This window comes from Verticillium dahliae, genomic scaffold (genome assembly GCF_000150675.1).
Source record: "Verticillium dahliae VdLs.17 supercont1.23 genomic scaffold, whole genome shotgun sequence".
NCBI lineage: Eukaryota > Fungi > Ascomycota > Sordariomycetes > Glomerellales > Plectosphaerellaceae > Verticillium > Verticillium dahliae.
The window spans coordinates 91815-119480 of record NW_009276931.1 but is presented as its reverse complement, the minus strand read 5'-3'; the positions used below and the strand labels follow the sequence as shown (position 1 = coordinate 119480).

Below are 27666 nucleotides of genomic sequence, written 5' to 3'. Positions count from 1 at the left end.
ACGAAGCCCCCACGAGTCAAGCAAGGCCGCAGAACCCAAATTTGCACCCGACGGTATCTCATATTGTGCGCGCATAGTCACTGGAGCCAATTCAATCGATTACGTAGAGAAGGTGCCACTAAATTTATCTATATTTTTCCCATCGCATTCCAGGCCTCTTATGCCACCGTCTTCTTCTGCAGCATCGCATCCCTCTTCAGCACTTCGTCCTTCATGACAACGGCTCTGTCGTTGTTCTTCTTGCTCCGGTCCGTGCTCACTGTACACGCCGCCGCAATGGTAGCACACACGCCAAAAGCTATCGCTACGAGATACACCAAGCTGAACCCTTGGACATAGGACTCGCGCGCCCCTTCGATGACCCGATCCACGAGATCTGGCGTCGCCCCGCTAACCGCCTCATAAGCTGTGCGTGTGTTGAGTGTCGCCGCCTTGATCATGGACTGCAGCAGGCCTTCAAAGAACTCAACGTCCGAGGCCTGAATCGCAGCCGTTAACTGCCCCGGGAGGACCTCGTTGAAGCGGTTCGTGTAGATGGCTGTATAGATCGCCGTTGCCACGGCACCGCCAAACAGGCGGAACGTGCCTGCGAGGCCAACGGCAACGCCCAGATCTCGCTGATCCTCGAGGCCAAATGACAGCATGATGAATGAAAGCAGCTGAGGCGGGGTGATGGTCGTGGCAGCCAGGACCACTGTCACTATGGCTTGGGCCTCGTCGTTGGCGCCGACCGAGGCCATTGAGCCGATGAGGGCGGTCTGGACAATGGTGAAGGTTACAAGCTGCCACTTTTCGTGGTGCAGGCGGGAGCAGATGAAGACGACGACGAGGCCGGCGGCTGGGGATGTTAGCAAACGAATCCACGGATACTGGTCGGGGGCAACGCACTCCAAGTGCCACAGGAAAAGATGGTGGCATACACCCCGCGCATGATGATGTCGCCCTCGGGCACAAAGAATGCCTGTGACTGGCGGGGCCACAGCACGTTCATGCTGTAGTAGAGCATGCCGCCTACGAAGCAGACGACGATGACCATGTCGAACCTGTAGGCTATCAGCCATGCCCTATACGGACGAGGGAAAAGACGTACTCGCGCACTCTCCTGAACAGCTTTGGTGGGAAGAGAGGATATCTCAACGGCGCATATGTGCACCACAACCCAACCGCAATAAAGCAGCATCCTCCTATGATGATCGGACATAACGTCCCGGGATGCGTCCACGGATAGGTGCGGCCGCCAAAGTTGACACCGATCAAGAACAGAGCACCGCCTGAAAGAAAGAGAAAGACACCAACCCAGTCCATCTGCTTTACCAGCTGCCACTTCGTCTCGCCATCTTCGCGATGCTTCATCTCGAAATCGGGAGGGTTGTAGAAGAAGAATAGCATCAAAAACGCAAAGCAGTGGAATGAAAACAGATACCAGTAGGCGCCCCTCCAACCAATGTGCTGATGCGCAATGAAGGCGTAGCTGACGAGCGGACTCGAGAAGGCGAGCGCCAAGCTGGCGTCTAGGCCGCCGACGGCCATGACGCGGTAGCGGTTGGGCACGGCCTCTTGCACGCAGGCGTAGCAAAGCTCTTGGAACCCTGAGCCGATGCCGAAGAGCGCGCCTGACGCGATCATCTGGTTGATAGAACGCCCGTTCGCGCCGACGAGGCAGGCGCAGATGGATATCAAAGCACCTGTCATCATGAAGTAGCGGCGGCCGAAAATGTCAGAGAGACGTCCGCCGATGGAGACGATCATCGAGGCGCCGAACGTCCAGTTCAGAGTAATCCACGTCGAGTTGGGGTCTGGTCCGAGTTCGGCATTAATGTAGGAAAGGGTCGTTGCTGGGATGAGCATGGACATGATGTACGCGTTGATCTGGCCGCACATTGCCTGAAATATACAAATTAGCAATGTTTCTCGTATAAGACGGGAGTGATATTCTTACTATGTAGGCCAGAATAGTTTCCTTGGTGAGCTTTCCATCCTCTCCGTTGTCCATTGGTGTCATGGACGTATTTGCATGCTCGATTTGCTGATGCATCTCCTTCTCACCAGCATCGTAGGCGAGGCCGTCCGAGTCGGAAGTCTGGTGCGGTGCTGGCGTGATAGCCATGACGGACAGCTGGATCCTCTAATACGGCGCTTGAGAGGGCACCGATGCGTTTGCCATTCAAGATCGTTGAGCTGGAGATATGGCGATGGCGCGGGTCTCCTTTAGTAAGAGAAACATCTCAGGCAACGTCCAGGCTACACTCGCCGTGGCTGAGTCAGCGATCCGAGCCTGCTTGCTTTCCGGGAGCACATTTCCTCACTGAAGGCTTAGCTCTGGCGATGGGCTACTCCCGCTTCCCCGAAAGGCGTGGTGAAAGGCTTGGTCTTAAGATCGTCATGGCCCTCTGCGTTGGGGACACGCCATCGGAACTCGGGCCAAGTGTGATGGAGATGGCTCTCCAGGGAGGCAACTCCAGAGAGGCGCTTCGCCTCATCCGCCCGCTTGTGATCGTCCAGGCTTGCCCTGGCGTCCTGAATGCATGACATCTATTCACCAGCTTATCCCGTCTCTGACCTGGCTTGTCTAACGACGACATGGTCTGGGGCCCCGCATCGCCGTTTCTGACCTAGTCTGCACAGCACTACAGGGGTGCTTGGCATTAAACCAGCATGCGGGGAGCGTCGGTACAGTGAGCGGCTACCCGCGAAAGGTTTCCCGGTGTAGACTCTCGAACCCACCATTACCAGCCTCCAAATGGCGTCGCCTTGCAAGGCTGATGAGTATTGCATGCCCTGGGTCACAACGAGCAAACAGGCACTGCCGCCAAGATAACGGTAGGAGCTGGCTCCATTGGCTGCATTCCAGAGGAAAATGTTAGATTCAATGGGCCCCTCTACTCAGCGGGACGGGTAGCCACGAGACGTTCGGAAAATCTTGTCCGTGATCGGCGGTAACATCGGGTCAAGATGCAGAGCGTACCTGAATAAGCAGGAAAGGACCGATTTGAGCTGAGTGGCCAAAAGCGACCGACGTGCTGCTTGGTAACCATGCTTTTCTTTGCACCTTTCACGACAGGTTGATAGCTTTGCTTGAGTTGCACCATCATGACCAAAGTGGTGGTTTTTGGGGCGTCGGGTGTGCAAGGCGCGGCTCAGGTCGAGGCCCTCGCACGAGCGGGTCACGACCCTGTTGCAGTGAGCCGGAATCCAAAGCCGCTTGCCATTAACGACAAGCCAATCGAGACATGCGCCGCCGACTTTTCAGATGGAGACGCCGTCAAGGCATCTCTGAAGGACGCCGAGGTTGTCTTCCTCAACCTGCCGTCGACCTCATTTCAAGCCACCGAACCGGTCATTGCTGCTGCCAAGCTCATCGGGAAAGCGGCATCATCAAGTCCTACCATTCGCCTCCTCGTCTTCAACACGAGCATGCCAGTTCCGGACACGAAGCGTGGAATCAAGTCCCAGGACGACCGCATCGACATGCGCCGGATACTTCGCGAGACAGGCCTGCCCGTCATCTGCATACAGCCAGTGGTCTTTCTCGACAATCTCCTCGAAGGATGGGCATACCCCCCGATTGCTGAGCGGTCGACCATTGTGTACTGTCACAGGCCCGACCTCGAGGTGTCGTGGATCTGTCATGGCGACGTCGCCCGCCTCATGATTGCCGCCATGGAGCGACCGGAGCTCGCGGGGCGCAACTTTGCCGTCGGCGGGCCCGAGACGGTCTGTCTGGCTCAGCTGGCGGACAAGCTGTCGCGGGCGTGGGAGCGGCCCATGGGCTATGAGAATCAGACGGTCGATGACTTTTGCGACAAGATCAGCGCGGCCATGAAGGAACGGGCGGGGCTGGACACGGAGAGGATCATGAAGCAGATGCACACGGCGTACACGTATTACAACGAAGCGCCCGAGAAGCCCTTCAAGGTTGACATGGGACCAGTGTTGGAAGAACTGCCGGCGGAGCTGACATCTCTGGAGGAATGGGGGAGGATGACGCGACACCGTCTCCCGGCTTTGCAGTCTGTTTAGAATGAGTCATCTGTCACGAGAGAATCGCAAGAGTGGTCGTGACGACACGGCGGAAGAATGTCAATCCGCGCATGGGCACTCTTGGCATCGTCGTGCTTTCGCAGCTGAAGGTGTCCTGCTTGACCATTTGTGAATGCCATCCGAGGTGATCGATTGATATGAAACTAAGTCGGACGATGGAAAGGTCGGACGATGGAAAGGTCGGACGATGGAATCCTGACAAAGTTCGGAAGACTGGCTGCAGTCGTTGGGAAAGCATCATGCTGGTGTTGGAGGATTGTTGGAAGGTGCCGTGGTTGTTGGAAGGTGCCGTGGAGCATATCGCACCGTATCCGTACGAATAGAGCAGAGCAGGTACGGCACTCTACATCAGCAGGCGCGACCCGCGATCTACTGCCGAAGATGCTCGGTGGGCCCTTCCCCCACAGTCTGGACGTCACCCATTGGGGAAAAGCGTTCTTCCTCCATTGCCGATGCTCTCGAGGACCCGAGACCGGCATCTTCCTGAGCTTCCGGCAGTGTGCATCTCGAGCGCAGGGCGTTTCTCTTTCTGTTTATTCTTCTTTTCTGCTCCAAGATACCCCTCCATTCGATTGATTGACTATATTTGATCGATTGGCATTATCGAAAGCCCTTGGATTCCCGTCCTTCTTCCTCGACAGACCCGCCAGCCAAACGCCCACCATGTCTCTCCCACGCGGCCTCTCGTCGGTCCTCAAAAAGAGCCCCTCGGACGTTGTCATTCTGTCGTCCCTGCGGACGCCGATTTGCCGATCCTACCGAGGTCAGCTCAAGGATGCCTACCCCGAAGAGCTCCTCTCGGTGGTGCTGCGCGCCACGCTCGACGCGAACCCCAACCTCGACCCGGCCGCCATCGAAGAGGTCGCCGTCGGCGTCGTCCTCTCGGAGCTCGGCGGCTCCAAGGCCGCCAAGATGGCCCTCAACCACGTCGGCTACCCGAGCACGACGACCCTCTACACCGTCAACCGCGCCTGCTCGTCGTCGCTGCAGTCCATTGCGCTCGTCGCGGCGCAGATCCGCACCGACGTCATCTCGGTCGGCATCGGCGCCGGCATGGAGAGCATGACGCGCAACTACGGCAGCAAGGCCATCCCCGTCGACCTGTGGCCCGCCCTCAAGGCGTCCGACGTCAAGGACGCGCGCGACTGCATCATGCCCATGGGCCTGACGTCGGAGAACGTCGCCGCGCGCTACGGCGTGTCGCGCGCCGACCAGGACGCCTTTGCCGTCGAGAGCCACCGCCGCGCCGCCAGGGCCCGCGCCGACGGCGCCTTTGCGCAGGAGATTGTGCCCGTGGCGACGCGCTTCCAGGACGTCGACAAGCAGGGCAACAAGGTCGGCGACGAGCAGCAGGTGACGGTGACGCAGGACGACGGCATCCGCGCCGGCGCCTCGGTCGAGGGCCTCGCCAAGCTGAAGCCCGCCTTCAAGCCCGACGGCGCCAGCACGGCGGGCAACTCGTCCCAGGTGTCGGACGGCGCGGCGGCGACGCTGCTGATGCGGCGGAGCACGGCGACGGCGCTGGGCCTCTCGGGCAGCATTCTCGGCAAGTTTGTCGGCGCCACGACGTCGGGTTGCGCGCCCGACGAGATGGGCATCGGCCCCGTGCTGGCGATCCCCAAGATCCTCGGCCAGCTGGGCCTTACGACCGAGGACGTCGACCGGTGGGAGATCAACGAGGCGTTCGCGAGCCAGGCCATCTACAGCGTGCGCGCGCTGGGGCTCGAGAAGGCGTGGCAGGACGGCCGCGTCAACCCCGACGGCGGCGCCATTGCGCTGGGCCACCCGCTCGGTGCGACGGGGGCCAGGATGGCGAGCACGCTTCTGCACGGCCTTGGGAGGACGGGCGGCGATGTCGGTGTCGTGAGCATGTGTGTCGGCACAGGCATGGGCATGGCGGGCGTGTTTGTACGGGAGTAATGTTGTCCATTGGCTCGATGCATGTACCGTGTTTTTTATTATAGATGACTGGAAAATGTTAAGTCGTTCGGGATCAGTTTATACCCTCTTGCCAATTCTGTGATGCTCACGAGAAATAGACTCTCCGTGAGTTGTTCTGGGTACTGCCTGGCAGGTCATCGTCTCTACCACCTGAGAGGGCCGAGTCTCATGCGCTTTACTCGGCCCGCACAAGCGCCATCGACAACGGTGCAGCACACGTGCAACATGTGTGTCTTTCGGCAAACGATGCCAGGCCAGGAGATTTTCTGGAGGCCTTGCCCATCTACGAAGACCCAAAGACGGCAATCTACCTGTGGTGGGTTCCTACCTTCGGTAGGTAGGTAACTATTGCGAGGTACCTAGGTAGGTAGCCGACGGCGGGAAAGCGGAAACCCACTCATCGGTATTCGTGGCTCTTGATTGGCGCGGGCCATGACCGAGCACAGCTTCCATAAGCGTCAGGATCGCGGAGTGTCGCCTGCCCATCTTGCCATGTCACACCGGGCGGAAGGCGGACTTCTGGTTCGGGCTGCCCCGCTCTCCGCCGTGCCTCCGATTCGTCTGGTCGTTCTTGCCCCCCCCCGCATCCAACCTTGTCAAAACCGCCTTGTCAGTAGGAGAATTGTTGAAAAGCAGGTCAAGGTCGACCTCACATCTCTGTGCTTGATCTCGACCTTCTTCTCGACTGCCACCCAGTTGGGATTGCTTCACCAGCCATCGTGTCTGTCCTGTCCGAACCAGCAGCCATGTCTCAGACTGCGACAATCACGCGCCCTGCCACGGCCTTGTCTGTGGGTGGCAAGTCCAACAGCCCCTCATCACCCATGGCTGCTGAAGGCATCGAGCTCCAGCGCATGGGCACCGGCCAGTCTGTCGGCAAGGACATTACACGTCTCGGGTCAGCGCCGCAGGACCCGCGAAGGACTTCTTCAGAAGAGGTCGGAGACGCCGATGGTGCAGGCCCGCCGCCAGGACATGTTGCCCATGGTGAAGTCCAGCGATGGAACCACCCTCGCGGCAACGTGCCCAAGCTGGCTTTCGCCTTTCTGTCCTTCATCATTGCCGGCCTCAACGACGCGGCCGTTGGTGTGGGTTCAACCTCGACTCTCCTCCTGATGAAAGCCGCTAACATTGGCTAGGCTCTCATTCCTTACGTATGTCATGGCACGAGTCCACCCCTCCTGACGGCCTGCTGACAGACGACAGCTTGAACAATACTACGACCTCAACTACACGATCGTGTCGCTCGTCTTCTTGACCCCTTTTGCCGGCTACTCAGTCGCTGCCTTTACCAATGCACGCATCCACATGAAGTACGGCCAGCGCGGCGTCGCTGTCATGGCTCCGCTGTGCCACATCGTCACCTACGCCGTCGTCGCCACACACCCGCCCTTCCCCGTCATCGTCGTCATCTACGCCATCTCCGGCTTCGGCAACGGCCTCACCGATGCCTGCTACTGCGCCTGGGTCGGCGACATGGACAAGGCCAACCAGGTCCAGGGCTTCATGCACGCCTGCTACTCCCTCGGTGCCCTCTTTGCCCCGCTCATCGCCACCTCCATGGTCGTCAAGGCCGGCCTGCCGTGGTACACCTTTTACTACATCATGATCGCCATCTCCGTGCTCGAGTGGGTCGGCCTCACCATCACCTTCTGGCACAAGACGGGCGCCGTCTACCGCGCCGAGCACCCGCGCCAGGACGGCGCCCAGGGCGCTGGCACCAAGGACGCCCTCAAGAGCAAGGTCACCTGGATGTGCGCCCTCTTCTTCTTCACCTACATGGGCGTCGAGGTCGGCCTCGGCGGCTGGGTCGTCACCTTCATGCTGCGCGTGCGTGAGGCCGGCGCCTACGCATCCGGTATCTCCGGCTCCGGCTTCTGGGCCGGCATGGTCGCTGGCCGCGCCGGTCTGGGTTTCGTGACTGAGCGCTTCGGCGAGCGCCTCTGCATCAGCATCTACCTCGTCTGCTGCATCGCGCTGCAGCTGCTCTTCTGGCTCGTGCCGCGCTTCGAGGTCTCCGCCGTCGCCGTCGCCTTCCTCGGCTTCTTCCTCGGGCCCATGTTCCCCGGCGCCGTCACCGTCACCGCCAAGCTACTGCCCAAGGACATCCACGTCAGCGCCATCGGCTTCGCCATGGCTATGGGCGGCACCGGCGGCACCGTCTTCCCCTTTGCCATTGGTGCCATTGCAGCGAAGCGCGGTCTGCTCGTGCTGCAGCCCATCATTCTCGCGCTCATTATCGTCGTCGCCGGCGTATGGCTTGCCTTTCCTCGGATCAAGAAACGCCAGACGTGAGTGCGCGTGTACTGGTGGAGTTGGGCTGTCTGTTGGATTTCTGCGTAAGCCAAGCTTGGTTGCCGTACAATACATCATTCGACTCTGAGTATTTTTAAGACAAGCATCGTGCACAAACTCATGCTTCTGATGATTTGAAAGATGGTAATTTTAAGGATGGCAATTTTGAAGATGATGATTGAAAGATGATGATTCAAAAGATGATGATTTCAAAAATAGTTGATTTCATGCCCGTGTCAAAACCTTGACGAACCCCCTGTTTGCGCCGAAAGCCATTCTACATACAGTCTTTATGAAGCCGGCTCATGCCAGCCATGTTGTACGCCCCTACGCCTTTCATACGCCGTCCCCGTGCAGCTTCCTCCCCGTACCGCGCCTAGTACCCGTAAAGATTGCCGTGGTCGGCGCCAGAAGCACGAATCCTCTTGTTCTCGCGGATGAGCAGCACGCGAATGATCCACGCACACACAATGGAACCAAAGGCAAACGCGGCCGAGGCGCCAAAGCCAATGGCGTAGCGCGGCGAGTCGGACTTGGGCCAGAGGTACGCGCCGTAGATGTAGCCAATCTGGCCGCCGACGTTGGTCATGGCCAGCACGACGGCCTTCTTCTCCTTGGTCTGGCCCAGCGTCGACGACGCCCAGCCGATGATGACGCTGTTGACCGAGTACGCGCCGGCCGCGAAGATGAAGCACGCGACGTAGCGCGCGGCCGTGTTGAGCGACGCGGCGGCGAGGGCGAAGCCTGCGACGGCAAAGGTAAGGCCCGCCGTGATGTGCCATGTGCGCTCGTGGAGCCGGCCCGAGCTCCAGCCGAAGAAGATGCCGGCGGCGCCTGCGAAGATGAAGGGCGGGCACGTCATGACGAGCGTGACGGTCGTGTTGAAGCCGAGTGTCTTGATGACGCTGGTCGCCAGAATGTTAGACCCACCACCAGTATTTTTCGACGGAAGAGAGTGATACGTACGTGGGGAAGAAGCTGTTGAAGGAGCAGGCGGAGAGGTGGAAGCACTGCATCAGCACAAAGAGCCATGTGCGCTTGTCCCGGCACGCCTGCTTGAGGCCCTCGACGGCAGACGCCTGGCCCAGCGAGTCGGTGAGCTTGTCCTTCTCCATGCGGGCGTGTGCGAGCTCCTTCTCGCGTTCGCTCAGCCAGTGCGTCGTGAGGGGCGTGTTGGGGAGGAGCCAGAATCCGAGCACCGCCACGAGAGCTGTGACGACACCCTCGAGGAGGAAGAGCCAGCGCCATCCCTCGAGACCGCGAACGTCATCTAGGCCCTCGAAGACACCAGCTGCGATGAGGCCGGAGAAGCCGGTGGCCAGGATCTGAGCGCAGTACAGAACAGCGATGCGGGTTGCGACCTCTGTGCGGCCCAGTCAGCAAGCGGCAAGGGCTTCCTTGTCATGGTTGGAGGACTCACCTTTGCGGGTATAGAAGATCGAAAGCATGTATGTGGCACCGGGATAGAACTGTGCCAGAGGTCAGAAGAGTCTTCGATTCAGCGCCGAGCTGTACTCACAGGAGCTTCGGTGATTCCCAGGAAGAAACGGCATGCTACGAGGCCAGCAAAGTTGTTGACGAGAGCGGTGCAAGCTACGGAGTCACGACCGTCAGTGTGGATCCTCAAGGGTTCAGAGTCGCAGGCCACGCCAGATGCCACACGCCAACGTACCGGACACAGCAGCCCACACAACCATCCAAGAGCTCATGTAAATTCCAGGATTCACCTTTGTGATCAACATGTTGGAAGGGATCTGCATGAGGACATAGCCCACAAACAGACTGCAGCCGAGTCAGCTTCGGGAATGCCCCAGCGTTGCTGTCCTCGTTGAATACTCACATGGACACGGCCGTGTTAAAATCTGTTCCCGTCATCTTGAGGTCGTCTTCGAGACCGTTGAGACGTGCTTGTGCAATGGCGTTGCGATCGACGTAGTTTAAAAAGTACATCACACAGAGTGTGGGCTGTCGACATTTTCGCGGTCAGCGCTTTGTCAGGAAATGAACGAGTGACCACCACGCTCCACGTACCATGATGCGATAGTCAAGCTTCTTCACCAAACGAATCTCCTCTGGATCCGTCTTCTTTGCTGTTCCCGTGTAATCGACCTCGCCCTCTTCAGCAAAGACTTGCTTCTCGCCATCGTCGTCGATGTTGCTGCGCACATGGTCGATGTGCTCCTCCCGCGAGGCACGCTTCTCCTGAGGGGTCGTCATCTCGAGTTGCTTGTTTCTGTGTATGTTGTCTTCCTGACGGTGCATGTCTCGTCTCGGTGAAGAAGTTACAATGGAGAGACAGGCTGCTGTTGCAGGATTGAGACTGAAGCGGTAGTGGTGTGCGACTTGACAACCGACTTTATATCTCCCGTGCCGCAATCTCTATGTTTTTGATGCTCACAAACCAGGATTTTACGACTAATGTCAGTGCTGATCTTCTCAAACCTGGGGTAACAACGTGCCGTGAGTTCCAGACTTTACGGGGGCACATTTGGAACCCGGGGATGCTGAGGCGTGGTGGTGAAGGCGGGGAAGTGGACCCCAGACTTCGCGGGGTGAACGGCGACAGATTTGACCGCCGAATCCGAGGGGGTGGGGGATTTGGGGATTTCGTCAGAGCGTCCTTCAGATGTGCCATTGGAGTTTCTTGGAGATAAGGCGTCGCGAGCTCGGCACGTTCTGGGCCGCTGATGCCTCTCCGGCTTGGCGTCCGGGGGCCTTTGAGGGGATGCCATGGCTCTCTCGGTGTGGGGAAGTGACCCAAGAGGGGCGTCATGCTGGTTTACCCCAGAAGCTTGACACAGATTGCAAATCGTAATTCCTAGTTACTATGAATGGTTGGATGTCGCTTGGGATGTACAGTTATGGCACTACTGCGACTCTAGCGTTTTGTCCATGACGCACCGCATCTGCAGCATATGTGCTCACGGAAGGCATGCCTCAGACGCTGTTTCTTGTGCGAGGGTCTTTGCGAAAGAAGTCGCAAAGCACCCATGAGCAACGAGAAACACGTTTGGGGAGGATTTGAGAGAAACTTGGGCAGCAGTGTGAAAAGATCAGTGCAAAACTTTCCGCAAGCACGACATCCCACCTCACATGACCGCCATGTCTGGTGAGTTGGACGGCACCCCGATCCACACTCGTGCTGACATCGTCGGAAAGTTAAAGCACGGTGCAATCAGGTAATGATAGCGGAGAACAATACATCCCGATGATTCCACCGATAAGTTGAATTACCCACCCAAAAAAGGTACCCTGTGGGAGAGAAATTGACAGTCGGTAAGAAAGCCACTGTTCAAAGAAAAAGAGACAGGATGTTCACAATTTATTCAGATGTTGTCTTACAAGGAACTGCGTGCTGATGCAAGCCAATACATGCCTAACACCCTGTGATGTATAGCGAACTAGTACCCAGAACCGAGACTTCGTTACAGTGCTTTGGTCAGTAGGTAGAGAAAACACATTGGGGGTACATGCTTCGAGGTGCATAATCCCCAGTCAGTCAGGAGACGATACCTGAGGAAGTCTGGCAACCGCAAAGGCGCTGGAGTGCCAAGGTGGCCAATGATTCGCGTAGGTACTACGTGCGGTTCGGATCCCAGAAGTTGGGCCGTCACGCCGGGAACGAGACCCCCCTAAGCCTGCTCACGCTTGAGATTCACGAATGGGTTCCACTGTCGCTGTCGGATTTGCAGCTGAATGGTCTCAATGCGCAATGATTCATCAGCCTTTCACCAGCTGCCACTTTGCGCGCGCATCAGCTGCTTTCAGAACAGTGCCCGCCTACGTGTCAGGGAAGTTGGATCTGTCTATCCTCTTGCGAAGCAGAAATCGGAGCCCTGTAGGAAATTTACACAATGTTTGACTGATCGCGATGGCAGAAGAGAATGTAACAGGGGGCAACCGGCAAGTAAACGTCTTCTCACCGAGTCCGAGGCGCTTGATTGTCTTCTAAGTGGCGTGAGCCAACTTTTCATGATAGCAATTCAACGAGAGGAACGAAGTCAAAAGGAGACTCCTACTAGAAAGCTTTCGGAAATAAACTCATCAAAGAACTTGAATAAGAAATTGATGATGACGAGAAGACTTTCAGAAACCTTGTAAAGTGACGGCGCCGTTCTGGCTTGCGGAACTCAGCACTGGAGTACGGTCTACTTGACTGCTAATTCCTTGACGATTCGTATGTGGGGTCGTGGCGCAGTGGTAGCGCGTCTGTTTTGCATAGCTTCAATTGAGAAGCATATCTACAGAAGGTCCCGTGTTCAATCCGCGGCGGCTCCAACTTTGTGTTTTGCCCTTATAGTCGACGGGACGTTCTTCTTTGATGCGTATAACAGCTGGGGTTCGGCAGCTCTCGAGTTGAATGAACAAAACAAACTGGTTTGATTGCATTACGTGTATGCCCTGTCAAAAAAAAAAAAATTCCAATCTGGTGTCCCTCGTTTTAAATCGAGAGAGCAGTTGCGGCAATCCAAGGGAAATCGCGTGGGCTTCCATCCTGATTCATAGATTCAGATGTATCACTTGGAACTTTCAAGGGTCTTTCCTGTTGCTGCTCTTTAGGTCACTGCCTTTTGCACCATCCAGTCACTCCTATTTATATTCTCCAACCCATCTCAACCTCCCACCTGATCTTTCGACCTCTGCTTCATTTCAATCTTCAATCTACTTCACCAACATATATCTTCGTTCGTATACTATCTTCCGCAGTGCTGTCTGGCGGCACCTGATCGCTCCGCCCCCGAAGTTGGTGCCTTTCAGGTACACTGCAGCTCAACATGTCTCAGCTGTCTCGTACTGAAGATAGCAAACCCACCAGCTTGAAACCTATTCAATCCAGTCACAATGAAAACGTGACATGGTTCAACTGCGAGGAGTGTCCAGTCATGGAAAGACTGCTTATTAAAGAACAGGCCGTCATCGACGCTGGGGTATATCTCAATGAGTTGGCGCCTCTGATCAACGATGCCCTGGCGAGCAATGAGGTGGCTAAACAAGATGGAATTACAGGTCTGGCGGAGCTGAAAAACTGGGCCCAAGAGATGCGTAAGTTGATTCGAACTAAACTCTCCCTTTACGACAGTCAAATAACTGATACAAGAATGGTAACTGCAGGCGAAGCAGAAAGCAAACGTCACTCCTTCGAGCTTCGGCATTCATGAGTTCCTTCCTTCAAGCTGTGAGCAGGCAGCTACCGCAGTTGTGTGCCAGGTCTCCTGGAACCATGACATGCGAGCTGGCTTTGAGTACCGCGCCGAGGTTGACTTTCACAGCTACGCGGAAATTGAACAACAAGTGGGAATGCTCTTCCAAGCTTTGTCTTGTCTCGAGGAAATTGAAAACCGCCACGATGATGACGAGGATGCGAGGATCCAGGACCAAGCTGAAGCGCGAGCAGTCATCGACGACGTCCTTAGCAAGGCACAAGCTGTCTGGGGAACTGATCTCTCCCTCGAGGACTTTCGGGGAATGACTGCTGAGAGCTTGATGGAGTCCAACAGAGACGTACTCAGACTTCTCGGGACGACAAAAAGCCTGCACGACTCGGACCCTGAGAAGCTGTCTCGGCAGGTTCGCCCATACTTGGACTCTACGATCCACAACCACGGGAAAGAAGGGAAGCAATTTGCAGCTTGGCCTCTGGTCAAACAAGTCCGCCAATTCCTTCGCGTTGATATTCTGAAGAACGGAATTAGCCTAGTGGACCTCCCTGGGCTGGGGGACATGGTGCAGAGCCGAGCAGCAGTGGCTCAGCAATTCTATGAAAAGCTGTCAGTGACGATCATTGTAGCCCCAGTTATTCGCGCTGCTGATGAGATGACGGCCCACTCTCTTCTTGGTGACCAACAAGAGTTACGACTTCAGATGGACGGCCGATACCACAGCAAGGGCTTTGGGTTTGTTCTCACAAAGGCCGACGACATCAATATCCGTGGTCAACTCGCGCGCTCGAAAGAGATACAGAAACAACCCGAGACAATGGTCATCCACACCCAATCCAAAGCGTTAGTGGCTGAAATCAAGGCCCTCAAGAATGAGGCAAAACTCGAAGAGGACGCACTCAAAAAGAAGAAGAAAAGGGTTACGAAAGCCAAGAGTCAGGTAGACCGTATGGTGAAACGGCTCCATAAGGTCAGACCTAGTAAGTTTCTACATACTTCTTGGGCCTGAAGTGCTACTCGAATCACACCGTGGAGTTCAATATTAATGTCGTTCCAGGGCAACAAGAGGCTCTCAAGCAGGAACTCCGGGTCCTCAAATCTGCGAAGTCTGAGGCCAAGCGGGGTTTGGAAGAATCACGCAAGAAGATCATGCACCTTACCGAGCAGACAGCTCGGAAAACCAGATCCCAAGCTTATATGGAGTCAAAACTTGCTTATCTTTGCACCCGAACCAGGAACGACTTCGTTCAGTCACGAATTCAGGCCGACTTTAGGGTCCGACAAAAGAGATTTTATGGCTCCAGGAAAATTCAACAGCAAGAAAGTCCTGAACTTCTTGTTGAGGTGATCGCTGTCAGCTCGTTAGCATTCTGGCGGTTGAGGAATGACGAATCCCCCATTCCCGGATTTCCTCGCGAGGCCTACACCGGGATCCCCCGAGCAAAGCAATGGCTTTGGGAGTCCACCGCTGGGACTCGCGAAGAACACCTCGATACCGTTTTGAACAACTATTCAAAGCTATTGAACTGGATCCGCCAGTGGTCGCAGGACGAAGACGAGGAAGCCAATATCGTCTTCACGAAACAAGACATCGACGAAGCACTACAAACAGTTCACAATAACAATCTAGATGTAAGCCTAACTTCTATCTACAGTTCGCTTGACTTGCTAATCTGGCATCAGTCCCTTCGGTTTGAGCTGTCTTCTTTTGAAGACGACATTGGTCGTATTGACCCTCTGCACAATAAGGACGGTATTCTTCGAGCCTGTGCTGCCAAGGTTCGGAGAGTCATAGGTCGATGGCATCTCATGAAACCCGACGACCTTACATGCACAAACGCTATGCATTACATGACCCACAATGCCATTCTGAGGAGGGATGGCGCCAGCTATACGAGCCCAAAATCCAAAATCAATTATGCTTGGGTGCAGAGTCTGTAAGTACTAATACGCAAACACCGTAACTTCGTGCTCACCCTCCAATTTAGCGGCAAACCAATGCTCCAGCTCCTGGTGCAGGATTGGGACCAGGCAATGAACCAAGACCTCCCCGCTTTGCTTCGCCCCATGATGGAGCGCGTCGAGGTCGTGTGGCATAACTATATCCGAGAAATTCTTTATAGTCTGAAGGCTCTGAACGCTGACTTGGCTAGCCCAGTAGAACGCAGCCTGCAGGCCTTTGACCCGATCAAAGATATTATTCGCGATGAGATTCGCATGGCTCTAGATCTGGTATCCAAAGATGCTGCCTCGACTCACCCACGGCTTTTGCTGAGTCTCCAAAACTCAATTGCTCCAATTTGCCATAAAGCACTCAACCATACAGGTCGGATCAGACGTATCCTGACTATTCATTGATGAACACTGACAAATGCGTAGGACCGGGGTGCTTCAAATCAAGGAAGGACTTCATCAAAGCTGAGGGAGCTCGCCAGGGTGAAAAGATGTTCCACAGAGCCCTTGTCGTGATGGAGAAGAGATTGAGGCTCAGCAAGCAGCGATTGCCGGAAAAGTTCGACAAGATCAGCCAAAAAGCCATCACAGCCGTTGAACGGCACTTGCACGCTCTCTTTGAGAATATTCTCATCGGAGATTCTGACGAAGTCTGTGACCGAGACAGACAGCTGAAAGTCAAGACAGAGGCAAGGAAGCTGACAGTGAAGTGGCAAGCCGATTGGAACTCCGGAAGAGAGCTCCACGTCGAAGACAGTACCAATTCAGAGACTCCGGAAGAATTTGATGCGGAAGACGCCGTGAGCCTCGGGGGTGATTCGGCGGCTGATGACGATGGCTCAGATGACGAAGCCATGGACACTGACGACGAGGGGCAAGACAGCACATAGGCGGAACCGAACTCAAATTTCGGGGTATCACCGGGCGTATGATGCAGGGTTCCAGGCTTGCAGCATCATTCTTTGATCTTTCGATTTTCATCAAGCTGGCACAAACGTCCGAAGCTGGATGTCGCGATCCAATTCTTTCGGGTTTTCAGACAGCCGCTCGCTTTGCAATTCCTAGCCATCAGGAATCAGATAGCACAGATAAGGAAACATCTTGATCTTTGAGTTTTCTCCGTGAAAGGCTTGCATTAATACAGACGGTTTCACGCTGAGCGATTGAGCTCCTCAGGTTGGCAGGGAGCAGTGATCACAATTATGCCTCGCAGGACTGGCATGCTGCCTAAAATTCCAGCGTCAGTTACTATCCGGGATCTTATCGCATTCAGCCCAACGGCGAAAACGACCTGCTGAATGAGCTCCAGCGCAAAACGGGGCGAGTACAGCAATCCTTCTAACAAGTACGCAGCTCAACCCTGGACTTCAGCCCGAACTGTCCCCAAAAGTGGCATGCGTCCGACCCCGGAGTTACCGTGGGGTAGTCACATACGCTATTCACTGTGACCTCAGGGTTTAACAGGGATCTGGCAATGAGGTGCTTGCGGGGCCCAATCACCCAGTGGACCGCTTGGGAAGATTACGGGGAGCGACGAGTTATTCCGCAGACTGGCTTGACTGGTAGGCTCCGAAGGCTCCTCACGAACGCTGGAGCTACTGGGTAGAACAAGTCTAGGCGGGGCTATGGGGAGCCAGGTCGCTGACGTGCCGAGTAACGACCCCTGGCACCCCTCCACGCTTTCACATTGCTAGGATCACATGCAGGACATGATACCAGGGAACCCTGCCAGCCGGCCCGCTTCGTGATCCTTTCGAGGCAATTGGACAAGTGACTGAAAGTGGCTGGCTGATGGTGTGAGCCAATGGAAGGGATCGTGGAAGGATTGAAGAATGCGTAGTACATGTACACAGTCTGGGCAGCCACGTTGTCCTTGGTTGCATCAGCCCGTATACAAGTACTGTACCCATCGCAGAACAGGGGCTTGGTTCAGATGCGAATAAAATAAGCAAAGAGATTTGATGCCAAGGTGCCAGTCAAGATGACTTGATCAGGCCGAGCGGCACGGGTACTTGGGTGCTCGTTGGACGACGCTTGTTACGCCAAACTCAGGACAGGGCATGCGCTACCAATCTCTTTCGGTCCGTCCATACCATCGACAAGGGAGAACTAATTTCTGGAGCGCCAGACTATACAAGCAACTTACTCGCTGCGCAAGCCTACATACAATCGGCGCCAGGCATCTACGGACTGTTGGTCCAGGCATTCGGGCCTGCCACAAGCAACATCCCTTTCGGTGAGTTGGCAGTCAAGAACAAGCGCGGTCGCGACAATGATAGCGTTGGCGTTGGATTTCTCTTGTACCTGTCCTCAGTAACACCCTCAAACGTCCTGCCTCGTGAGCTCAATCAGGATTAGTCTCCATGGCGCGCTAAGAAGTCAGACAAGGATCGTCCCGTCAGTCCGTCGACTGAGAAACCTCAGCGAAACCGTACAGGATTGGGACCAGTTGGCCCTACGACCCTTGACCTGACACCGGTGAGGCCAACACCCTTGAGCCTTGGCTCTTTTCCACCATCAAACGATGTCAGGCGAGGCGTTATCTTCCCATGCTGCGAATTCGACCACTGTCAAGCCTTAGCGTGCCACCCCTCCGGCTCACTAGCCGGGGAGACGTCTTTTCACCTTCCGGATCCATACCTGAAGCATCGGCCACTCGTGCCCCATATGTCGTTCTTGGCCGAGGTCGGGGGCGAGGTCAAGGGCCAAGTGGCCAGGATATTGGATGGCGCACCTGCGGGAGCGGCTACTTGTAGGTGTTGGATGGATGGGGGGGCAGAGTGACACGGAGGACAACCGATTAATAAAAAAAATGGCCTTGCCTGGTCTCGCGACCCAAGGTCCTTGTGTTTCCTTGCCGTCAGTTTACGACACATCACTTCTTCATTGCCTGTTCACGACCTAGGGGACGACCGGACGAGGGGCCTGTCCACTTCTACACGAACATCGCCTGTCTACCCCACGATTCTGGTGGACCACGTTCATCGCAGGACCGTCGCGACAGACAGACTGCTCTTACCCGATAATCAGTCCGCGGAGTCAATCGACCACTGAACAACTAGTGCTAGGGACGGGGAGTCCGCCCGAGCTGCTACCGACCACGATGGCAATCCAAACAGAGCAACTGGTCACGCGCCCTTTCAGCGAAATCATTGAGCGCGGCAACGAAGCCATCGCGCAGGCTGAGGATGTCTCTGACGAAGATGAGGATGTGAGCTGGAGGATGCTTAAGGCGGGGCAGGCCCTCGTCAAGGAGGGCGAGAGGGCTATGAAAAGACTAGTCCCCATGGTTAAGGATCAGACACCCGAGTTTGGTGATGCGCTCAAAGACCTAATGACACGAGATGGTTGGTGAATCTTTCATTTTCGAACGCAGTGAATGGCCAGGAGACAGGATAACCGGAGCTGACGATTGCTAGGCGAGGTCAAGGACAAACAGCGAGCCTTAGACGGCATGCTTTACGACTTTGAGGATTATATCGAGGTCGACTCTTTCGACGAGGCCAAATTCAAGGAGCTCCAGGCTGCTGCGAAGTCTCTTGCGCTCACGATAATGGAAGCAGTCAGAGGAATGGTCATCGAGCCGACCAAGGAGCTGCCGCGGCCGACCGTTTTCCCTCCGCTACCCCCTCTCCCTCGAACAGCGCGCACAGGTTCTCAATCATCCAAGACATCAACCCATCCAGTGCGACCTGCAACATCGGTTCCCAGCAAGGAGTCTCAACAACAGTCCCTCTGGCCAAATAAGCAGCCTTCCACGAAGGGCGCAAGAGTCAGGTCGGGTTCAGCCGGAGAATCTAACGCACCGATACCCAGCAGTCCAGAGGCCTGGCCTCGACCGCCTACGAGCCCACAGGCTGCTCCGTCACCCCAAGCCGATCGTGACTCTGGTCGTTTCGACTTCGGCGTCGACCCGCGGACAACACAATGGGCTCAACAACCACTGGCACCACCTCCTGTGCCTCGTTCTGTGCCTTCTCAGCCTATGCCTCATGCGATACCGCCGCAACACTTTGGTCATGCAATGGTCCTACCGAACCGAGCGCAGGCTTCGCCTTCGCCAACACTATCATCCCGAGCCTCCCCACCTCAAGTACTGCCTCTACAGTCAATACCCTCCGGGCCTGATTACCTTCGAGCTGAGATGGAAAGAATTCGCCTTGCCGCAGAGCCTATGAGCCCGGTCGAGAGGCGGCTAGGCGTCCATCTGGCGCACCTATCCTCTTCCCCTGAACCCCTGGCGGCGTCTCTGGGCCTCGGCATGGGCCACAACTATAGTGACCACGGGCCAACATCGCACCCCGATCGACGTATGACTGGCGCCAGCTCTGACCGACTCAGCTCAAATTATGACATGACTAGCCCGCATACTAGCAACAGGGGCTCGACCCTATCCAGCGCCACAAGCTATATGTCGCCTCCACGGCACTATAGTCACAAATCCCCCGCCCCCGCATTGTACGAGCACGACGATATTTCGCACTCACCATCCTTGACCGTGGCATCGCTGCAAACGCGAGATGCCAGGGTACCGAGCCTTTCGGAGCGCGAGAACAAGTCCATCCTGATTGAGGAATGGGCGTCATCAGACAGGTCAACGATTCCAGATACCACATCCACCATAGGCAACCCGTCGTGGAAAGTAGTTGATCTGGTCATCGGACCCGATAGTTCCTTCTATGAGAGGAAGGGGTTCTGCAAAGGGGCGAAAATTTTCAAAGAAAGCGGACCTGGTGATGCTGTCAAGAAGGTTGGTGGTGCAGGAGATGTGCCAAAACCGACGCCATACACACAGGATATTCTGTACGGACACATGTTCGGCGCACCGCCCCCAGTATTCGCAGACGCCAGGGCGCAATGCATGCACTGCGAGTATGAGCACAAACACAGCCAGCTGCTGCAGGATACTGACAAGGAGTGTAAGTATATGCCTGTTTCTTGCTACCTCGCCTCTCCACTGACACGTGCAGCTATTGCCGATCTCCAAGGCGAAGGCATCCGTTACCGTCGACGATTCCTCTACAAGTCGCACATGGCGACCAGGCACATGACCAAGACCTCCTATGGATGCCCTTTCTGTGTTCACATTGGCTCAACCACCTACGAAGGCGACGCCACCGTCTTCCAGTCCGCCGCCCTTCTCCTGCGTCATCTTGCCCGCCACCCACAGCCACTCCCAGACGTCCCCGGCCTGACTGTCTTGTATGGCACCATTACTGGTGAGCCTAACGAGCACGACTTTGATATACACTTTCCCAACCCCGCCGCTCCACCAGGCGGGCCTCCAGACGGCGGAGCGTCGCTGCCGTCGGCTGTCGCTACACGTGATCATGTCCAGATGCCAGATGAGAAGCCCCTCGCCCGGCCTGAGCCCGGCACAGACGTCCTTCAGTTCTTTGCAGGAGCGCGGATAATCGGCGTTGAATTCCCAGAACGCTGGGGCGGCAAGTGGTGTCTCGGGTGGCACGACGGCATCTTTGGCGCCTTCCAGGCTCGATGGGTCCAGCTCGAGGCACCGCGAAGGGGCAAGCTAGCTGGACAGGCGCCACCGCGCACGCAGCGAAGTGGTGTTGCTAGGTGGAAATGGGATGTCAAGGCCGGAACTGGGCCTGGCTGGTTGGGCTTTGACAAGGGAGAGACCATTACAAACCTGGATTGTGAGTACTGCGATGCGTCTGACTGAAGTCGGAGGCGTGAGCTGACCAAGACATAGGGGACGATCCGGATGCTTGGTACTGGGTCGGTACTACCAGCAAGGGAAAACATGGCATCTTCCCGACTTCTCATATGAAGATCGAGACCATCAAGGACGGTTCGCTGGAAGGGTTGACCTCGCCAGTCAAGCCCAAGAAGCGAGGGTTCTTCGGTTTGGGCAGGCGCAACAGCAGTGCCGCTCCATCGGAACATGGATCTGGCCATTCCCATAAGTCATAGATGGTGACATGCGTATGCATACTTTTCACAAGTTGTCATCTGAGCATTGGCAAGATGCCGTCTATTGCAAGATCTGCGGCGTATTTGCACTTTGTAAACACTGTTCTGATCAACGTCCATTGGTGCCTGCGTGCCTTGGCCATCGTGCCGACCCTTTGGTGAAGCCCAAGGAGCATCTATCTCTGCACTAGAAGCCGACGACCTCGTCGAAGCTTCCCACATTGGCCTCGGTCCTCCCATTGTGCTGTAAGCGTACTTGCTGCTGTTTGGGTTCAACGGCCACACCGCAAAAGATGGAATGCCAGCTTGCCCACCTCTACGTCGAAGCCTGTTCGGGCTCCCAAGAGGTTGAAGTTTGACAAGGCCGTGCCACGGATCAATACGAAGATCGTCAACCCAGGATTGGTTCGTTTTCTCGTCAAACTCTCTTGCTTGGGGATGACCAATTTCGCTACCGTCTGCCATGGATACTTCTCGGAATCCCACTCTTTTCCAGCGTACTCAACCGGCTGATCCTCGAGATTCTCGAGCAATTGCACCTGGAAGATTTTCCGCGTCATTGTCTTGGTAGAATTCCCTTCGCCACTCAAGCAGGACACCATCGGGGTGGGCGTCAACATATTCTTCAGCGCGTTGCTTCTAAGCCTCGCCGGAGGGCACGAGATTGTACTTGACAACGTAGTCGCCGAATCGATAGGCTTTTTGAGAATAGAATCGAGTCGACTCTAGATGTGTATTCCGGACCTTGCATCAAGAAAAGGGCCACTAGGCTCCGACCTGTATCTGCAGATCATGGGATTCTCGCCATCCCTCTCGAAAAGCTCCGTCTGCTTGAGGTGCGGTGGCAGGTCGTCGGGAACAATGAAAGCTCCCTTCACAATTCCCTGTGTCCTAGAATGTGTCCCAGCCAGGCAATAACTGTCGTTTCTTTGAGAATATAGTCGCTGGATCTCATTGATCTGCCCGGCGTCTGCCTTATATCCTCAGCCTCGCTAGGTTTGACACTCTCCACTACGTCTGCGTCCCATCGACTATACTTCTGATTTGCTGGATCGCTCATCTCGACGAGGTTTAAGTCCGACGAATATCTCTGGACTTTCTTTTTTCTCGTCGTCGCTTTGAAGAATTCACCTTCACAAGTTCTGTGGCCTCGCGATGCCACAGCGTTTCTACCAATCGACTACGAAAGGGGTTTATATAAGAACAGCGCATCCGCTCGTCCGAGGTTTAGTCTTTCAATGCATGGCCACGGAACACAGAAACTAGGCGAACTTTGACCACGAGCAGTCAGCTGTGGGGTGTCTTGGTGGTGAGGTCCTGACGAATATCTTGACTGACCAACGTACAGCTTCCACGACTATTGAGCTGCCCTAAACGACTAACGCTACCGACGGCGGAGTCCACCAGTTTTTAGTCTCACTCTCGACTAACCCTCGAACCGGATCTGTTTATTTTCGGCATCCATAACGATAAAAGATATGATTTGGTCTACGCTAAGTAGTGGCAACCATGTAGTCGACTGCCCGTAATTCCGATAGCGCCGGCAGAATTGTGATTTCCTTTCCTGTAGTCGCACGTGGAATGGCACATATCTATCCCTCTCCTGAAGCCATTGATGGCCGATCTTCGGGTCATCCGAAGGCTTCAAGTACTCTACCGCCCGTCTTCAGCGGACTTGGTGCTACTGACGCGCGTAGAGTTGGCGCGTGGTTTCACCAACAGGTCATTCGTACGCCGCATCATGACGTCTTTCTTGACGTTAAATGCTTAAGTATGACTCTTCATTGCAGGTTGTGCCTTCTTTTCCAGATGTAAGGGAATTCGAGACCCCGCCCCGTTTCCTGGTACAATGGGTAGTCATCCCTAATATTGCCCTTTCTAATGAGAAAGTTGAGCATAACAAACCCACAGTTAGGCTTGAATCGGCCCTGTCTCAGCATATCCTTGACCTGTGTCACAGTGTAACTCTTAATGTGAGCAATGTCAACTTCATTCTTCTTGAAGACGTGATTGGCATCACGCACTTCATAGTCGAACACGTATCGTATTCCAGGTTCAATTTTTCCAGCTGCAATCGTTGCGGCAGTTCCTGGAGCAGTGGGATTGAAGACGTGGTAAGTTATGATGGCGTCTGGTCCTTTGGCTTTCTTGAGTGTTTCATGAAGTTGGGCGTCTTTTACTTCCTCTTTGGCTTCGCGAAGAATGATGTCGAGCGGAGTCTGATCCTGCCTACCATCGTTGCCGCCTGCCACAATTTGATCAAAGCAGTTTGGGTAAGAGGACTTGGAAGCCCCCCGTTGTGCCAGCCAGATTCTCATCTTTTCACCCTCGCCGTGGAACGCATTGAGGTGAGCACCACTGGTCACAATTCCGAAGAGGGGCACTACGCCATAAATCATGTTGAACGGAATGGGTGCGCCGATGACAGGTGTTGCTTCTTGAATCTCGGGACTATCTTTACCCCAGAGCCCTCTGGCTTGAGGGTCGGCATGAAGCCGGGCGCATACCTCTTTAAATGTGTCCTCGAGAGCCTTTGAAGAAGATTCATCCAGGGGGATGACGTTGTTATTTTCGAACCTGAGCAGCTGGCGCCGGCCAGTCCGCCCGCGTGGTTGGTCGCAGAGCCGCTGAAGGTGTGTGGCCACGTTGGGTAGGATGTACCCGAATCTGATCAATTTCGAGTGTAGTCGCCCCTTGATATCGTATTGTCTGGACGTCAGACAAAAGGCCCAAGTCCCTTTGGAAATGGTTTCGGCATTGGCCTGGTAGGGATTGATGATCATTTCGGGCCAGTTCTGCGGAGAAGAAATTGAGTTTGCTGTCAAATATGAGTTCTCAAACAGATAATGATCGCACGCTTTGATGAGTCGTCTCTAGCTACTTTGAGAGGAACGCCTATTTAAGTATACTTGAAGCCTTTGGAGGACTCTTTGACGAACTCAGCTTGTTCGTTTCATGTTCCACAATCAATTGTACTCGATTACATACATTCACTGGTAGTGGTCAGAACCAACACGCAAGCAACTCCAGGATTGTTGCACTGTTCGGTCAGCACATAATGAATGTTTCACGCCGTTAGTGGCCCCGCGAATATGACCGAAGTGAATGTATTATTGGCGAGTTGTGTGCAACGCGCTGCGTGAATACGACCACAGGGGCGAAAGAGCAACAATGCGTTGGTTCGGCCTCAAAGAAAGCGTTGATTACCTGTATCAGACGCATATGGTACATGGTCCTATCATGCCTCTACAATGGATATGGCAGCGGTGTAGTAAAATGGCTTCAAGGTAAAAAGGACTACACAATCATGTATTCTAGGTAGTCTGGGTGGATTCATTTGCAACATGATGCTTGATCACAGACATCGAATTCGTTCTTGGATCGTGTTGGGTTACAATGATCCTCCGTTGGGGCCACAGCTCGGCTGAGGATCGTCACCAATTATTTACAGTCCGCATCAAAGAGCCTGGCTTGGACAGCAACCCTGCCGATGTTGCAAAGCCTATGTGCATCGTTCGCAAGGTGAGCTGGTCTTGGACCCAGGTCTTGCACCGAGGTCTTGCAGGACTCGGGCTGAGAGATACAACGAGTTGTACGCCCCACTCATGGCACCTAATCCGTATGCTGTCAGACGCCGAGCCGGGCTTGCTTACTCTCTGTGAGTGGTTGAAGGCTCGCATGATGCGGGCATGAAGTTCGAAAGATTTGTACGTTTGTCCCCCTGCATCTGGTCTAAATCAAGGCACCATCCCAGACACTAACGACCCTCATGCCTGATAGTCCCCCGAGAAATCGCCGTCGAATCACTAGCTCGTGGCAATCAGCCTTATGAGGCACATCTTTTAATGATGGCGAACAAACTGATGATCCCCCAGGGGCAGGCAGCAGGGTCCAGGGCTTAGGGGGTGGCTGGCGGGGGCTGACAGCGGCTGCGCCACGTATGACGGAACTACCCCGCCAATCCGCGCTGTCGGGATCATCGGCGCTTGGCTGCCTCCTTGTCGCATTTGGTTCAGTCGTTCCCCTTTGTACAGGCATTCTCAATACCCTAAGTAGGAGGCGATCTGTCTGTTTCCCTCATTTTGGCATTCCACCTTTTCCTCTACTTTCATCATCAGTCCACAGCGAGCCGCCATTCTAAGGGTTGAAATTCGCCGGCGCATTCCATCGCAAACAGACATCATGTCCTCTCAAGACTACTACGGAGGTGGGGGAGGTGGCTATCAACAGCCGCAAGGTTACAGCCAAGGCCAAGGACCTCCCCAGGGCTACCAATCGCAAGGCTACCCTCAGGTAAGTTTTTCTTTTCTCGTGGCGGTACTGCATCCATCGTAACAGCCACTTAGCAGCAGGGCGGATACCCTCCACAATCGTCATACAACCAAGGCCCTCCCCAGCAGAACTACGGCGGCGGACCCCCATCGCACCAGCCCTACGGTCAAGACAACCGACAAACTTCTCCCTATCCTCCTCAGCATCAGTATAATCAGCCTTCACCTCAGCAGGCCTACGGCGGCCCTCCTCCTCACCAGAGCTATGGAGGTCCCCAACAAGGCTACGGCGGGCATTCGCCGCAGCCAAGCTACGGAGGCCACTCGCCCCAACCCGGCTACGGCCAGAGCCATCCTCCCCAAGGCTACGGCCAGGACAATCGGCAGCACTCGTCCTACCCGCCGCAGCACGGCGGTCTCCAGCAGAGCGGGTATCCAGCATACCCGCAGCAGGGCCAGCACGGCGGTCCCCAGGACGAGCGCGGCCTTGGCGCGACGCTCGTCGGCGGCGGAGCGGCCGGCTGGGCGGCCCATGCCGCAGGTGGGGGTGCGCTTGGCACTATCGGAGGCGCCGTGGCCGGTGCCATCGGCGCCAACTTGTTGGAGAACAAGTTCGAGAAGAAGCACAAGAAGCACAAGAAGGAGAAGAAGGAGAAAAAACACCACAAGCGGAGGGGAAGCGGCAGCTCCAGCTCCAGCTCCAGCTCTGATTCGGATTAAGGAGCGTGGTCATGAGTTGTCCCGCATTCTTCCTCACCTCAGTCCAGGGGCTTTGCAGTGAGTCTTATTTCTGGGCAGTAATGGATTGTATGAGAGCTGTGCGATGGATTGCTTTTGTAGCGCGGGTTTGTGTTGCGCTGCTATCTAGTCATTTACTGAACGTATATGAACATGCCATATCGCGATTGGTCCAAGTTGCCCGCCCATGTTGCATGCTCTACTTGCCTAAGCATGTAGCAACTGACCCTGCTATTGCACATGCATCTGCCGTGAAGCTCTGTCATCGCACGAGTGAACGAAGCCAGATGCAATCCTGACAGCAAACCGCCGTGGCTATGACACCCAGAGACAACAACCCCCGAAAGCAGGGCACCGCAACCTGCCTCTTTAGAGGTCTCATTGGTGCGTAACAGGAGATGCGACTGTTAGCTTCTCAAACGCCTGAACAAAAGATTGGCACAAAACAACCCGTCTCTACAATTCGCCTCCGTATTTCCAAACCAGAGCGTGCGATTACCTGTTGTCACAGCTTGATGATGTCGTATTCTAGATGATTCCTGACAAGACCCTCGAACGGATTCATTGCAGTACATACATATATAATCAACCTCGGCGTCGCATGCTGGTCGTTGCGATCGCTTAGAAGTATTGATCGCATCGTCAAAAGCATCGCGCCCAGCTGGCCTCTGGTTTCAATGATTATGTCCGTTTACCGACCGGTGGGCTACGGCATGTGATGAACATGTGGGCAGTGATGCGCCATCGATGGTCAGGTACCATTTTGACTCAACCCACAACACAGCCATTTCTGATGGGGCATGCTTGACACTTTTGTCCTCCGACGCGAAAAACCTACTTGACTATGGACCCCCTGTGCCATTCGATCCTCCGTCCCGAGGTCACAATGATCTGTTAAGAGCGGGGAAGAGGGAGTTGCGGCACCCTTTGAGCTGATCCCCACTGACGCCGAGGCACCTCATGTTCAGTTCCTGTTCGGTACTTCTTTTGACCCCGAGCCTCTCGACCGCCCAGTGAACTCTAGAACCCCGAGACCCTCCAAGACGTCACTCTGCGTGGGGCAAAATTGGAGAGCTTGGAGAGCTATCGGCCGCTTTCGGGAGTCAGATTAGGGGACCGCATTGCCGTACTGCGACAATCAAAAGTCAAGCCTGCCCATCAGGAAGCCTCCTTCTCACGAGGCCTAAAGCCAATTGAAAGGCATTCGATGCGACGGAGAATCTGAGATTTTCAGAAGCGACAGAGTGCGACCGCCACGCAACGACACTGGATCCCAGACTCAGCCAACAAAACTATTCCCAGCACCATGCGAGCCACACAATGCGCGCTGCGCC

General features: G+C 55.2%; 10 protein-coding genes and 1 non-coding gene across 11 annotated transcripts; 7 read left to right on the top strand and 4 right to left on the bottom strand.

Annotated features, from left to right (window-relative positions):
- Positions 1 to 158: 158 nt before the first annotated feature.
- On the bottom strand, positions 159 to 2107 carry VDAG_09092 (uncharacterized protein; the record flags this gene model as incomplete). Its single annotated transcript, XM_009655394.1, has 4 exons — positions 159 to 838; positions 889 to 1043; positions 1091 to 1884; positions 1940 to 2107. The coding sequence occupies 4 exons, from the start codon at positions 2105 to 2107 to the stop codon at positions 159 to 161; spliced, it is 1797 nt and encodes a 598-aa protein (XP_009653689.1).
- A 983-nt stretch (positions 2108 to 3090) lies between these two features.
- VDAG_09091 (uncharacterized protein) lies at positions 3091 to 4020 on the top strand (the record flags this gene model as incomplete). The annotated part of the gene is made up of 1 exon (XM_009655393.1): positions 3091 to 4020. One exon carries the CDS (start codon positions 3091 to 3093, stop codon positions 4018 to 4020), a length of 930 nt encoding a protein of 309 aa, XP_009653688.1.
- Positions 4021 to 4704: 684 nt separating this feature from the next.
- Positions 4705 to 6323, top strand: VDAG_09090 (3-ketoacyl-CoA thiolase A; the record flags this gene model as incomplete). The annotated part of the gene is made up of 2 exons (XM_009655392.1): positions 4705 to 5949; positions 6081 to 6323. 2 exons carry the CDS (start codon positions 4705 to 4707, stop codon positions 6321 to 6323), a joined length of 1488 nt encoding a protein of 495 aa, XP_009653687.1.
- A 405-nt stretch (positions 6324 to 6728) lies between these two features.
- On the top strand, positions 6729 to 8277 carry VDAG_09089 (uncharacterized protein; the record flags this gene model as incomplete). Its single annotated transcript, XM_009655391.1, has 2 exons — positions 6729 to 7070; positions 7189 to 8277. 2 exons carry the CDS (start codon positions 6729 to 6731, stop codon positions 8275 to 8277), a joined length of 1431 nt encoding a protein of 476 aa, XP_009653686.1.
- Positions 8278 to 8653: 376 nt separating this feature from the next.
- VDAG_09088 (MFS transporter) lies at positions 8654 to 10494 on the bottom strand (the record flags this gene model as incomplete). Its single annotated transcript, XM_009655390.1, has 7 exons — positions 8654 to 9182; positions 9244 to 9640; positions 9698 to 9746; positions 9797 to 9870; positions 9950 to 10059; positions 10118 to 10242; positions 10309 to 10494. The coding sequence occupies 7 exons, from the start codon at positions 10492 to 10494 to the stop codon at positions 8654 to 8656; spliced, it is 1470 nt and encodes a 489-aa protein (XP_009653685.1).
- A 1966-nt stretch (positions 10495 to 12460) lies between these two features.
- On the top strand, positions 12461 to 12555 carry VDAG_20241. Its single transcript has one exon. It is a non-coding gene; the product is annotated as a tRNA-Ala (tRNA).
- A 497-nt stretch (positions 12556 to 13052) lies between these two features.
- VDAG_09087 (uncharacterized protein) lies at positions 13053 to 16279 on the top strand (the record flags this gene model as incomplete). Its single annotated transcript, XM_009655389.1, has 6 exons — positions 13053 to 13320; positions 13403 to 14416; positions 14494 to 15068; positions 15120 to 15373; positions 15425 to 15762; positions 15816 to 16279. The coding sequence occupies 6 exons, from the start codon at positions 13053 to 13055 to the stop codon at positions 16277 to 16279; spliced, it is 2913 nt and encodes a 970-aa protein (XP_009653684.1).
- A 2213-nt stretch (positions 16280 to 18492) lies between these two features.
- Positions 18493 to 21573, top strand: VDAG_09086 (uncharacterized protein; the record flags this gene model as incomplete). Its single annotated transcript, XM_009655388.1, has 5 exons — positions 18493 to 18736; positions 18809 to 20308; positions 20360 to 21046; positions 21103 to 21255; positions 21515 to 21573. The coding sequence occupies 5 exons, from the start codon at positions 18493 to 18495 to the stop codon at positions 21571 to 21573; spliced, it is 2643 nt and encodes an 880-aa protein (XP_009653683.1).
- A 22-nt stretch (positions 21574 to 21595) lies between these two features.
- VDAG_09085 (uncharacterized protein) lies at positions 21596 to 21883 on the bottom strand (the record flags this gene model as incomplete). The annotated part of the gene is made up of 1 exon (XM_009655387.1): positions 21596 to 21883. One exon carries the CDS (start codon positions 21881 to 21883, stop codon positions 21596 to 21598), a length of 288 nt encoding a protein of 95 aa, XP_009653682.1.
- Positions 21884 to 23104: 1221 nt separating this feature from the next.
- Positions 23105 to 24106, bottom strand: VDAG_09084 (uncharacterized protein; the record flags this gene model as incomplete). The annotated part of the gene is made up of 1 exon (XM_009655386.1): positions 23105 to 24106. One exon carries the CDS (start codon positions 24104 to 24106, stop codon positions 23105 to 23107), a length of 1002 nt encoding a protein of 333 aa, XP_009653681.1.
- Positions 24107 to 25505: 1399 nt separating this feature from the next.
- Positions 25506 to 26314, top strand: VDAG_09083 (uncharacterized protein; the record flags this gene model as incomplete). Its single annotated transcript, XM_009655385.1, has 2 exons — positions 25506 to 25616; positions 25673 to 26314. The coding sequence occupies 2 exons, from the start codon at positions 25506 to 25508 to the stop codon at positions 26312 to 26314; spliced, it is 753 nt and encodes a 250-aa protein (XP_009653680.1).
- Between the last annotated feature and the right edge of the window lie 1352 nt (positions 26315 to 27666).